Source organism: Dama dama, chromosome 24, assembly GCF_033118175.1.
Source record: "Dama dama isolate Ldn47 chromosome 24, ASM3311817v1, whole genome shotgun sequence".
In the NCBI taxonomy this organism is placed as follows: Eukaryota; Metazoa; Chordata; class Mammalia; order Artiodactyla; family Cervidae; genus Dama; species Dama dama.
Window position 1 is genome coordinate 21724632 of NC_083704.1, and position 13653 is coordinate 21738284.

At 37.1% G+C, this 13653-nt stretch overlaps 1 protein-coding gene across 1 annotated transcript in view; it reads left to right on the top strand.

The window, feature by feature from the left end:
- TOPAZ1 (testis and ovary specific TOPAZ 1) overlaps window positions 1-12709 on the top strand; it is a 61574-nt gene extending 48865 nt beyond the window's left edge. The window contains exons 17-20 of the mRNA XM_061129168.1: window positions 5193-5357; window positions 7055-7258; window positions 9415-9598; window positions 12490-12709. Of these exons, the coding sequence (XP_060985151.1) occupies window positions 5193-5357; window positions 7055-7258; window positions 9415-9598; window positions 12490-12709 (773 nt within the window). The remainder of the gene's footprint in view (window positions 1-5192; window positions 5358-7054; window positions 7259-9414; window positions 9599-12489) is intronic.
- The last annotated feature ends 944 nt before the right edge of the window (window positions 12710-13653 follow it).

Here is a 13653-nt window from a genome sequence, read left to right on the forward strand (position 1 = left end):
TAAGCAAAACTGATGATGAAATAAATTCTTATTCAGCCACCCATCTGATGTTATAAATAACACGATAGTATTGCTATACAGACTCTATTATACCTTGCATTTTGTTTAAGGCAGCAGTCTTTCTTTGGACATTTTTCTATGAAAGGAAATGTTCCTCTCCAGCATCACTTAATGGACTGCGTAGTTTTCCATCTTATGAACAAATATAGATAAACACAGATACATAGATGGGTCCACACGTCCACTTTTCTTGAACTAGCTGGTTTTAAGATTGCCATGATGAAGAATCATAGGGCAGATACACTGAAAGCATAATCACAGAAAACTAGCCAATCTGATCACACGGACCACAGTCTTGTGCTGTGTGGGGCCACCCAAGACGGACGGGTCATGGGGAGAGGTCTGACGGAATGTGGTCCACTGGAGAAGGAAATGGCAAACCACTTCAGTATTCTTGCCTTGAGAACCCCATGAACAGTATGAAAAGGCAAAATGATAGGATACTGAAAGAGGAACGCCCCAGGTCGGTAGGTGCCCAATACGCTACTGGAGATCAGTGGAGAAATAACTCCAGAAAGAAGGAAGGGATGGAGCCAAAGCAAAAACAATACCCAGTTGTGGATGTGAATGGTGATAGAAGCAAGGTCCAATGCTGTAAAGAGCAATATTGCATAGGAACCTGGAATGTTAGGTCCATGAATCAGGCCAAATTAGAAGTGGTCAAACAGGAGATGGCAAGAGTGAATGTCGACATTCTAGGAATCAGCGAACTAAAATGAACAGGAGTGGGTGAATTTAACTCAGATGACCATTATATCTACTACTGTGGGCAGGAATCCCTTAGAAGAAATGGAGTAGCCATCATTGTCAACAGAAGAGTCTGAAATGCAGTACTTGGATGCAATCTCAAAAACGACAGAATGATCTCTGTTTCCAAGGCAAACGATTCAATATCACGGTAATCCAAGCCTATGCCCCAAACAGTAACACTGAAGGAGCTGAAGTTGAACGGTTCTATGAAGACCTACAAGACCTTTTAGAACTAACACCCAAAAAAGATGTCTGTTTCATGACAGGGGACTGGAATGCAAAAGTAGGAAGTCAAGAAACACCTGGAGTAACAGGCAAATTTGGCCTTGGAGTCAGAATGAAACAGGGCAAAGGCTAATAGAGTTTTGCCAAGAGAACACAGTGGTCATAGCAAACACCCTCTTCCAACAACACAAGAGAAGACTCTACACATGGACATCACCAGATGGTCAACACCGAAATCAGATTGATTATATACTCTTTGCAGCCAAAGATGGAGAGGCTCTATACAGTCAGCAAAAACAAGACTGGGAGCTGACTGTGGCTCAGATCATAAACTCCTTATTGCCAAATTCAGACTTAAATTGAAGAAAGTAGGGAAAACCACTAGACCATTCAGGTATGACCTAACAAATCCCTTATGACTATACAGTGGAAGTGAGAAATAGATTTAAGGGACTGGATCTGATAGACAGGCTGATGAACTATGGATGGAGGTTCATGACATTGTACAGGAGACAAGGGTCAAGACCATCCCCATGGAAAAGAAATGCAAAAAGGCAAAATAGTTGTCTGAGGAGGCCTTACAAATAGCTGTGAAAAGAAGAGAAGTGAAAAGCAAAGGAGAAAAGGAAAGATATTGCCATTTGAATGCAGAGTTCCAAAGAATAGCAAGGAGAGATAAGAAAGCCTTCCTCAGCGATCAATGCAAAGAAATAGAGGAAAATAACAAAATGGGAAAGACTAGAGATCTCTCCAAGAAAATTAGAGATACCAAGGGAACATTTCATGCAAAGATGGGCACAATAAAGGACAGAAATGGTATGGACCTAACAGAAGCAGAAGATGTTAAGAAGAGGTGTCAAGAATACACAGAAGAACTGTACAAAAAAGATCTTCACGACCCAGATAATCACGCTGGTGTGATCAGTCACCTAGAGCCAGACATCCTGGAATGTGAAGTCAAGTGGGCCTTAGAAAGCATCACTATGAACAAGGCTAGTGGAGGTGATGGAATTCCAGTTGAGCTATTTCAGATCCTGAAAGATGATGCTGTGAAAGTGTTGCACTCAGTATGCCAGCAAATTTGGAAAACTCAGCAATGGCCACAGGACTGCAAAAGGTCAGTTTTCATTCCAATCCCAAAGAAGCTCAAACTACTGCACAATTGCACTCATCTCACACACTGATAAAGTAATGCTCAAAATTCTCCAAGCCAGGCTTCAGCAATACGTGAACTAGGAACTTCCAGATGTTCAAGCTGGTTTTAGAAAAAGGAGAGGAACCAGAGATCAAATTGCCAACATCCGCTGGATCATCAAAAAAGCAAGAGAGTTCCAAAAAAACATCTATTTCTGCTTTATTGACTATGCCAAAGCCTTCAACTGTGTGGATCACAATAAACTGTGGAAAATTCTGAAAGAGATGGGAATACCAGACCACCTGTCCTGCTTCTTGAGAAACCTATTTGCAGGTCAGGAAGCAACAATTAGAAATGGACATGGAACAACAGACTGGTTCCAAATAGGAAAAGGAATACGTCAAGGCTGTATATTGTCACCCTGCTTATTTAACTTACATGCAGAGTGCATCATGAGAAACGCTGGGCTGGAAAAAGCACAAGCTGGAATCAAGATTGCCAGGAGAAATATCAGTAACCTCAGGTATGCAGATGACACCACCCTTATGGCAGAAAGTGAAGAGGAACTAAAAAAGCCTCTTGATGAAAGTGAAAGAGGAGAGTGAAAAAGTTAGCTTAAAGCTCAACATTCAGAAGACTAACATCATGGCATCTGGTCCCATCACTTCATGGCAAATAGATGGGGAGACAGTGGAAACAGTGTCAGACTTTATTTTTGGAGGCTCCAAAGTCACTGCAGATGGTGACTGCAGCTATGAAATTAAAAGACACTTACTCCTTGGAAGGAAAGTTATGACCAACCTAGGCAGCATATTAAAAAGCAGAGACATTACTTTGACAACAAAGGTCCGTCTAGTCAAGTCTATGGTTTTTCCAGTGGTCATGTATGGATGTGAGAGTTGGACTGTGAAGAAAGCTGAGCGCCAAAAGATTGATGCTTTTGAACTGTGGTGTTGGAGAAGACTCTTGAGAGTCCCTTGGACTGCAAGGAGATCCAACCAGTCCATCCTAAAGGAGATCAGTCCTGGGTGTTCATTGGAAGGACTGATGCTGAAGCTGAAACTCCAATACTTTGGCTACTTCATGCGAAGAGTTGACTCATTGGAAAAGACCCTGATGCTGGGAGGGATTGGGGGCAGGAGGAGAAGGGGACGACAGGATGAGATGGTTGGATGGCATCACCGACTCGATGAGCATGAGTTTGAGTAGACTCCGGGAGTTGGTGATGGACAGGAAGGCCTGGCATGCTGTGATTCATGGGGTCGCAAAGAGTCGGACAGAACTGAACTGATGATAAACAATAATCCCTTCTAAACATCCCTGCTAAATCTTTATTATGCCCTTAGGATAAATTCTGATGGAATTGCTGGGCAAAGGTAAGGGTAGTTTAAAGCTTTTTGGTAAATGTTGGCATATTTGCCCTTGGTGCCATTCAGATTTGCAGTAAATTATTTTGAGTTTATTAGAAAGCTTCCCCTTGTGAGAAAATCCCTGGAGAACTATTGCGTAGGTACCATCTATACAACCTGTCCTGTTCGGGCCATGGGTATATATTAACAATACAGATGTTACTGCCCAATTTCATGGTTTTTTAGTTATCAGACAAACTCTGGTGCACTTTAGTTTAGGTAAACCCTAATCTGGCTGTTCTGAATATTCCAGTCTAGGTTTTAAATCTGTGAGTAGAATTCAGAAGCACTCTAGATCTTTAGAAATGTGCTAATTTTAGTCGTCTTACCAGCATTTGAAGTTGTTTATTATGAAACAACCTTGCCACCTTTGAATATTATTATTTTTCCTATCTCTTTGATAGTTTGATAGAATAAAAGTGATATTCACTGGTTTGTTTTGCATTTAATTGCTTATTACAGAATTTAACTATTTTTCTTTTTGTTTCCATTTGTACTTACTCTTTTGTGAATTACTAGTTCATGTTCTTAGTCCCTCAGTATTTCTCTTCATTATTGATTTAATCACTTTAGGAGTAGGTTAATGAAGGTATCTGTGTAAATGAGTTAATAATTGTAGAGCTGATATTTGTAAAATGTTGCCTCATAGGTAGTATAAATCAAGTCTGCCAGTCAAGTGGGCTCTAGTAATTTTAAAACAAGCTCCTGTTTTAAAGTTTTCTTCTCCATACTTAAGGCTTTATTTCGGCATTGTATACTTGAATTACCAAATCTTTCTGTAATATTTTCTGTGTTTACCGTGCTGGAAAGGCCACAAAAGCATAACTCCTGCTGTTAGTCCAGTTGAAAAAGAATGCAGAAGTGTGATTTGAATGCTACATAATAGCATTTCATTATGTGTCCCATCATGTGTATAGTGATTGAGGGAAATAGGTAAATAGTAAAATTCTGACATTTCTACCATGTTAGCACCTTGGTGTTCTGTACTACAGTCTGCTATTGTTTTTCTCAATGTGAAAATTGGCAGAAATTAATGAACTTCAGTGTAGGTAATACTCTCTTTTTTTTTTTAAGCTATGTGTTGAGTACCTAAGTGTTCTTTTTATTATTATGCTTTTATTATTTATCTATGTTAGATGTTAACTTGTACATAGCAAATATTTTATTTAAAAAATTTTAAATAGGCAGATATTGTGGGGAAAAGCTGTTCCTCAGGAATACCAAAACTAATTAAATTATGTATTCTTTACTGTAAAATTGTTCAATTTGTCCACACAAATAATATTTTACAGTATAACATATACACATTATAATCTTAAACATCATATAAAAATAAACATTAAATTCAGAATCAATAACTGATTAGTACATTTAGAAAAATGAAGAGTTAGTAAAAAGATTTAAATAACAGTGGTCATTAGTTTGCATCTTTTTAGGATGCTAATCATCACTATATACATTGTTTCTAATAAATCTGAGCTGTGGTTATCTTTCTGAGTATGCATATTTAAGTTTTGCCACTTTCTCCAAAAGATGTTTAAAAACATTAGTTGTGATTATACTGTTAAGTAATTTTCATGGTGTAAAGTACTTATACTTTTCCTTCTCGTAAGAGTCCGAGTGGATCATCAGTACACCAGTATGGCCTTGTGATCGACTGGATGTGCTCAATCGGCATAATCTGCTCTGTACAATTGCACATGAAATCTTAGCGAAGAGTCTTTACAGACAGACATTTGAAGTTTTGCAAAATCTACCAGGTTTTCAAAATTCTCAAGGTATGTTTTTTCAAAGTCTAGCTTAATTATCTCTGGCCCATCTGGTATTTAATAAGAAACAGTTCTCCACCTGTCTTGGTTGAATTTTATATTCCAGCATGTATTTTTAATGATGTTGGTTTTTGTAAAATGTGTTCTCTGCAAATTGAATATGCTTTCCTGATGGTTTAAAAAAAAAACAGAAATGCTTATCTTTGAGTTGTCTGTCAGCAGTTCCTGAAGGCATCATTTCATCATTCCCCTTTTCCTTCCTCTGTCAAGTCATCAGCAAACAAGTAAATTAATCATGTAACAAAGATGGAACTTAGTCTGCATTGGAACATAGAAAAACATGGAATAAATGGAGGAAGTTCAGCAGATGACAGGTTCAAAGAGAGAGATGCCCATGTGGGCAGTGGCAGGTAGTGCTGAATGCTTGCAGGTCATAGGTCAGTAGCAGGAGAGAGTCTATGTCAAGGGAAACTGCAGAAGCTTTGGGTCAGGAATGAGCTGAGCAGTGGGTTCAGGGCATGGTTCATGTTTAATGAAAACGTTGACTTGAAGGCCTCCACTCAGTGCTTTGTCAGTCTCCATTTTCCCATGTATTCCACTGAGATTCTGTATTGTCATTAACATTCTTATCCTTTTCTCCCTGTAGATAGTAAACTTCTTAAAGTCAATGAGGTTTTCTTTATTTTAGTATCTCTGGTACAATGGTTGCTGTAGAACTAGCTTTTGATATACAATTATCTTAATAATGAGACAAAGTAATAATAGTGAGATTGATCAGATAGTTGTGCCAGATTTTGGAAGACCCTGAATGGCAGGCTAAAAGAATTTACTTTTCTATATGTAGTTGGGGATCACCCGCGTTTTGGGGTCAGGGAGTGACATAATGAAGTTGGTATTTTAGGAAAGTTCCTCTGCTGTAAGGTAAGAAGATAAATTTCCTGATAAGGCCTGGACCACTGAAAAATCCTAAAGTGATAAAGACCTAGAAAGTGAAAGTTGCTCAGTCATGTCCAACTCTTTGTGACCCCATGCACTATACAGTCCATGGAATTCTCTAGGCCAAAATACTGGAGTGGGTAGCCTTACCCTTCTCCAGGGGATCTTCCAACCCAGGGATTGAACCCAGGTCTCCTGCATTGCAGGGGGATTCTTTACCAGCTAAGCCACAAGAGAAGCCCATTAAAGACCTAGAGTCTAGGTTATAGACCCACCTAATTGAATATAGCAAATAAAAGAGTTGGAAGTCTCCAAGGTGAGTTCACTTTCTTCTGAATGAAAGGCAGAAAGGAGTAGGCATACCCAAGAAAGGAGGGTTTTGGTTTTTTTAATTTGAGAGTGAATGCTTGTGAGTGGTTTTATTTTTAGTAACAGGAGATATAAGTCTGAGGTCCACTCTCTAGATAGAATGCAGACAGAACCGTGCAGATGCAGTCACATGGGAAACCATGGACAGGGTTGTTAATGTAGCCTCTATGGTCACATTTCTTTCACATTCTCCATTACAAAGTGGACACACCATTTTGCTTTTGTTGAATGCCTTTTTTTGGTTAACTTAGTGTATAAGATGATTGCATTTTGGTGACTGTGTCTCCTACAGTGGGGAGGAATGGGCCAAAGAGAGTAGAGGGGAAACGGAAGGAGTAAAAGAGAAGTTTGAGAGATGAAACTAGATCAATTTCATTTTATCAATTATTTTTTCTTTTCAGAAACTGTGGAGGTCTCACAGTATAGCCTACTTTTTAATAAACTTCTAGATGCCTGTATAGAAAGCAACAGCCTTGGTATGTCATCCTCTGTAGCAGAATTCATGATTTCAAAGAGAATCCCTATTGATTTTTCCTTTCTTAGAAGATTAATTACTTCTTTAGGAAGGAGTTGTTTATGGCTCAAAGCCAGAACCCACTACAAAAGTAAGTTACATTTTAAACTTTAATTTTGATATATTGGTTTTGAATTTGATTTTCTAACCTGACATCTATGTATAATATTCACAATGTGACATTAAATATATAAAAAGATCAGTTTATACATGTTTAAAAACAGTGGTCTACACAGATTTGTGCTTTTTTGAAACCTGTTATGTCTCTTGTTTCTAATTACTATATTTTTATTTCTTTGCATATTGGCATGTCCCCTGGAGGATATGAAAAGGAAATAAATGACAGAATTTGAACCAGTTTGGCATATTTTATAAATATATAGGAGTAAAACACTTGGTAAAATGAAGTTTCAGAAATGTGTACTTATGCCTGACATTTTTGGTTAGAATATTTTATAACAGGCACACAGGAAGCACAGAGGCAGTCATTACTGTGCAATATGATATGTAATGGGTTTTCACATGGCTCTCAGTAATAGAACTTTGTTCATCTGTTAACAGTTGTTCTTTTTTAACAAGTAAGCCTAGAAAAGGAATACTTCCTCTAGTCCCAACCTCCTCACAGGTATTTTAATTAGAAAACACTTGTGTGATCTACAAAGGAATTCTTTTCTGCCTTCATGCAGTGATTTGTCATAAATTTTAATTCTACCACTACCATCTGTATAACAATCATTTGAGTACCTACTCTGTCACCATTGTGCCATATGTGGCAAACATCCCAGCCATCCTATTAGCGCCAACAGAAACCTCTCAGAACTGGAAGTGTTTCTCACGTTGCCAGCTGGGATCAGTTTGGCAAGTAGTAACTTTTATTTCCCCAGTGAGATGTGAAAGAAAATATTAGTATGCATTGCAGATAGTAACATTATGTATTATTTAATATTCTTATATGTGTGCTAGGTCATTATGTAAGATGTATTTCTTATTGCCAGTTACAATAAAAAGTTTTCAAAACTGAATTGTTTTAAAAAGGATGATCAGAAAACTACAGGCAAGGTGGAACTGTTTGTTCATAACACCTCATTTCAGTTTTGTGGTTGTTTCAACTCCTCATACTCTCTGCAGACTGCTTGAAATCACACCACAAAGTATATAAGTAACTATTTGCTATAACTTCTTGATTTTAGTTTTTATAATTGATGTTAATGAGATTACTTGTTTTCCAAATAACTGTTTGATTTGGGGAAAATGCCATCAGAAGGCATTTACATATGCCATAGAAACAAATTATTAACTTGGAAATATTTAACTGAGATTTCTATGATCTTTATGTTTTTAGCTGAAGATGAAATTTTGTATTAAAACAGCTAAACTTAACCATTAAAAAAATTTAATTTATAGCTTTATTAAGATAAAATTCAAATACCACACCATTCACCCATTTAAACATGTACAATTCAGTGATTTTAGTGTATTTACAGAGTTGTGCAATCATCACCACAGTCAATTTTAGAACATTTTTATCAAGCCAAAAAGAAACCCATATGCATTGATTCACCCCACCCCCACCCCCCCCAGATTCTTTCAACCCTGGTAATAATTTATATTTAAAGACATTTTTTTAAGCAATGTGTTAAAGCAATTAATGCCTGAGTACAATTCAGTACCTTTCTTATTAGTACTTTTCCTCATATGTAAACACATCTATGCCTGATTTTCATATGCAGTGAAGCTTTAGGGACTTATACAAGTGAGGTTATAAAGAGTGTTTTTGTTGTTTTTTTTTTCCTAATGTACCTGAGTTATAAAATGAAATTAGTAATTTATAGTCATTGATCAATCTTCAGAGCATCAAATTTCCCAACACTGTTGACATTTAAATTATCGATGGAACTGTCTTTGAATTTATCTTCACACACAGGTTAACAAACACTTGAAAAGACTTTCAGTGCCTTATAATCACATCTAGTGGAAATATTTTATTATGTTGTATTGACTATGGCTTAAAGTAAGTGGGCAGTTTTGAAAATTTCTCACTTCGTACTTAATGTTTCAAAAACATTTTACAAAGAATGATCTCAAATGTACTAGGATAAGCTCACTACCATATAATTTAATGCAATAAATCTGCCTCTAATGTGAAGAATTATTCTGAAACAGAAATAATTATCACCTATGGATATTTTGGAAGCCTGTGTTTTCACCTGTTGGAGTTTTAGTAAAGTTTGATCTATTACTTTTCAGGTGCTCTTTCACTGGGTTGCTACCCACCATTGGAAGGAAATTTGTACCGAAAACTTCTACTGATTCCATCCTATATGTCTGAAATTGAAATGCTTTTAGCTATTGAAATCTTCCTGGTATCTAATGCTAGTAGTATTCAGAGTCCTGGAACTTCTACACAGATGCTGCAGATAGTTTTAAAAAGGTTGGTTGAAATATTTCTAACTGCATCCTGACAGTAGGTCATGACTCCCTACACCTGCCCTAGAATGTAAATGTTTTATCTGTTTGTGTATATATGTAAAGCATTTGCATAGATATATATGTTTATATACTTGTGCATGTGTGTATTGGCAAACTTTGGTAACAGGTTGAGAAATTATTTGACCTATTTGAGATTTAAAACTAAACAAGTTAGTACCTTTCAATAAACACTTTGACAGTTTCAAAGATCTTATTAGATATCCAAAGAGATGGGTCTTCTTTAGATATGGACCTTTCTCATTTACTGGTGGTTTTCAGGTAGGTACCTGAAAGTTACTTTTTTTTTGGTCAACACAAAAGATGTAAGAACCAGGTCTAAAAGGGAAATACATGATCATTTATTAGATTCAGTGAAGAATCCTGTTGAAAATAAAGCCATCAACCTAGTTTCGATATTTTAAAATGTGGTAAGAAGTGCATGAATGTTACTGTGTGGCTGTTGGACCAGTGTGGCATCCTTTCCGATCATTTTGTTCAAAGTCCCAGCATGTAGTTGTGCACCATTCCAATTTCTTGTCAGCTTTATCCAGGAAACTTGTAAGATAAGGGTCTCACAGAGCTCCTGTTGGAGAGTATCTTAACAAGAATTTTACTTGAGTTTACTGGTATTAGAAACCAGATCTTCAGACTGAATATTATGTTAGCTATCTCTTAACAGTGCATGTTATCCCAAAACTTAGTGGCTTAAAACGGCAAAAATTATCTTAGGTCCTGTGGGTCAGGAATGTTGGGGGACCTTAGCCACATGGTTCTGGCTCAGAGTGTCTCACATCCTGGAGTCGGGATGTGGTTAGGACCTGCAGTCTCCCACCTGCTGGCTTCACTGGGGCGGGAGGATCCATCTCCAAGCTGGCTAACTCATGCCTGTCAGCAGGAAGCCTCAGCTCCTCACCACACGGGCCCTGCCATAAGTTCCTCAAGTGTCTTCATGGCACGACAGCCAACTTCTTTCAGAGTGAGTGGTCCAGGAGAAAACAAGGAGGGAGCTATAGTGCCCCTTTTGACCTTTGTGACCGGATCTGGGAAGGCTCTGACATTTCACCTATTTGCAGGCTATCAGTGAGCCTGCCGCAGTTTCACGGGTCCTGGCATAAGACACAAGACTTGTGGGTTGGAGACAGGACTTGATCACTCATGGCACAGCAAGCAGCAGGATTATCTGCATATTTGCCTCTCTTCCTCTTGCTCCCAAGTCCCACACTCGAACCCTGATGGATACCTGTACATGAAGTGAGTTCCATTACAGGAGAGGAATTCTGAACTTAGGATCCCAGATCTTTTATAATGGATTATCAGCATGCCTGCCCCTTTGCTCTTCAGGTAGAAAGGCTGTCTCCACCTTGTAAGGCTGTAAGCAAACCTGTCTTTGGCTCTCGAAGGAGAAGCTATCTTTGTCTTTCCAAGTTGTTCACTGTAGTAAACATCCTTAATATCTGGAACAAGGGAATAATCAGTCTCTGCTGTCAAAATTTCCAGAAATGCAAGAAGCCTGAAACATTTTAAATTCACTAAACTTAGTGTTTTTGCTAGAGCTCTTTTCTGAGGGCCTTGTATTTATGACTGTGCACTACAGTAGCATGAGTTATTTGCATTCCCCATTATCCTAATGAGGGTTTGGTTTTCTCATAACTTTCCATTCCCCACACATATGCAGTCTCTATTCATTATTGAATGTAGGGGTATCAGTATTTGTGACACCAGTCCATAACTCGTGACATGCCTAGAGCCTCCATTTTGTCCAAACCGATATTGTTTTCTCTATTATTATTATCATACTGAGCCCTGCTTTGTTACATTAACCTCTGAGAGAGAATTTAATTCATCTTCAGACTGTCAAAAACTGCATGTAGCTGGCATATGCCCAGATTTCAGACACTAATCCTAAGCTAGAATGTACTAGAGGTGGCCTGACCAGTCTTTGCTCCCTGTGATCACTGATTCCTGTTCCAGGTGGAAGTGCTCACTCCCCCCACTCTGTGAATCACACTTGGTGCTAATGCAGGTACACTTAAGCTTGGGCTTTGCTGCTGGACCTTCTTTGTGCCCAGGGCAGGATTCAGTGAACACAGAGGAAAAAGTGTTGCCTAATAACAGCTACATCTCTATTCTATATACTTCTTACTCCCTATCCCACAGGAGAAATAGCTATAATGTATGAGTTTTTTGAAATTTGGAGACTGGTAGAAAAGTTAGTTTAAAAGTAAATTCTAAAAAAAAAGAAGTAAATTATAGCACTTTAGTGAAATACCTTAAATCAAGACTGAAGAAAATAACTGGAAATTGAGTAAAGGCATACAGCAACTATTTGTTACCAGATGTGAGCTTCATATTAAGTATATGCTTAAAATTAAAAACAGTTGTATCAAGGTAAAACATGGAATGTTAGTATCTCCAAACTTGATTAAATTTAATATTACTTTATGCATTATAATAATTAATTATACAGTATTAATGACAGAGAGGTAATAAGTTGTGTTCTAGATCATTGTTTCCAGACTGCAGGTTGTGTAGCCTGTTTGGGTAGTGAAATCAATTTAGGGGGTTGCAACCATTTTATTTTAAAAATAAACCAGAATAGAATATAATGTCATAAGGGTAAGTCTCATTCTGTGAAACTTTTGTTTCCGTTTTTATGTAGCAGGTATATACTCGGTCACAATATAAAGTGTCTTTTTTACTGTGCATCATAGTCAAACAAGTATGAAAGCCACTGATAGAATATAGTAAAAGACTGCCATAGCTTAGAATTAATACATGTAAATTACTATCTTTTAAAGAAACTATATAGCTTCCTTTTAGAGTTTCTGACTTTGTGAGGTGTTCACTTTGTAGATGTGAAGAAAACAAATCTCGGAGCAAGGATGATTATCAAGCTGCAGTGGAAAGATTAATTATGGCTGCTCGTATATCAGATCCAAAGCTTTTCATTAAGCACATGACCGTCAATGTTAATAAGGAACAGGTTTATAGTTTGGAACATTGTTCTGCCCTGAAATGGTTGAAAGAGAATATGAAGTGGGCCGGAAAGGTTTGGCTTTTCAATAACCGTTAGTTATAAAGGCTTTTTTTTTTTTTAAGTTCAAGTAATCATTGTTGAAAATAAAAGGCAATAAAAATATATAGTTTTCACTATATTCAGCTTTTGCTCTTTATTGATGTATAGTATGTCAATAGTTTTCAAACATTAAAAATTTTGATTGATGTATGCAATTTAGAAGTTTTCCCATACTGCAAATGATTTTTGAAATTACTTCTTGACTTCTCTTTAGGTAAACTCAAGGATGGTGAATCCCAATTTGTTATAAAATCTAAGAAATGAAAAATTACAAAATGAGTATTGTGCAGCATTTAATAAGAGGGAGACATAAAGGAGAAAGTATGCAAGCAGGTGTCTGGAGCTTTCAGAACAACCATTAGGGGTCTGAAGTAAATTTGATGAACACTCAGTCCAATGTCTAAAGCCTGTTCTACATTTGTACTCTAGAGTAGTAAAATAATACTGGAAAATGACTCAAACACTAAAATTCCAGAATACCTTCTGAGTTATATCAAAAATGTTATTCTCTTAAATTTTCCTTCAGTGTATCTTAAAATACTGTTTCTTGAAGATTTGTAATTCATGTACATTAGGTATGACTAAAGACAACAGTATTTTAAACAAATATGCCAGAACTTAAAATATCCAAACAAGAATTGTACCTTTCAAACTACCTTAGGAAGTTTAAACTCCTTTTCTGAAGCCATCTGCAGAATCTGCAGCAGTCATTCTTCAAGGTAGTCATCCTCAGTCCTTGATTTGATACTTCAGGCCATAATTTAAATCATTTAGAGAAATGTCTGAGTAAGGGGACTGATTTAAAAAGAATAAGTGGTGACTAGGGGGACTGAATGTATTTCTTAAAGGAGTTCCCAGAATATGTAATGGTAACATTACTGAAATAAGCCTATAACCTCACAAGAATAAAAAAGCTAAAACCTAGAACTTAGCAAAATGCC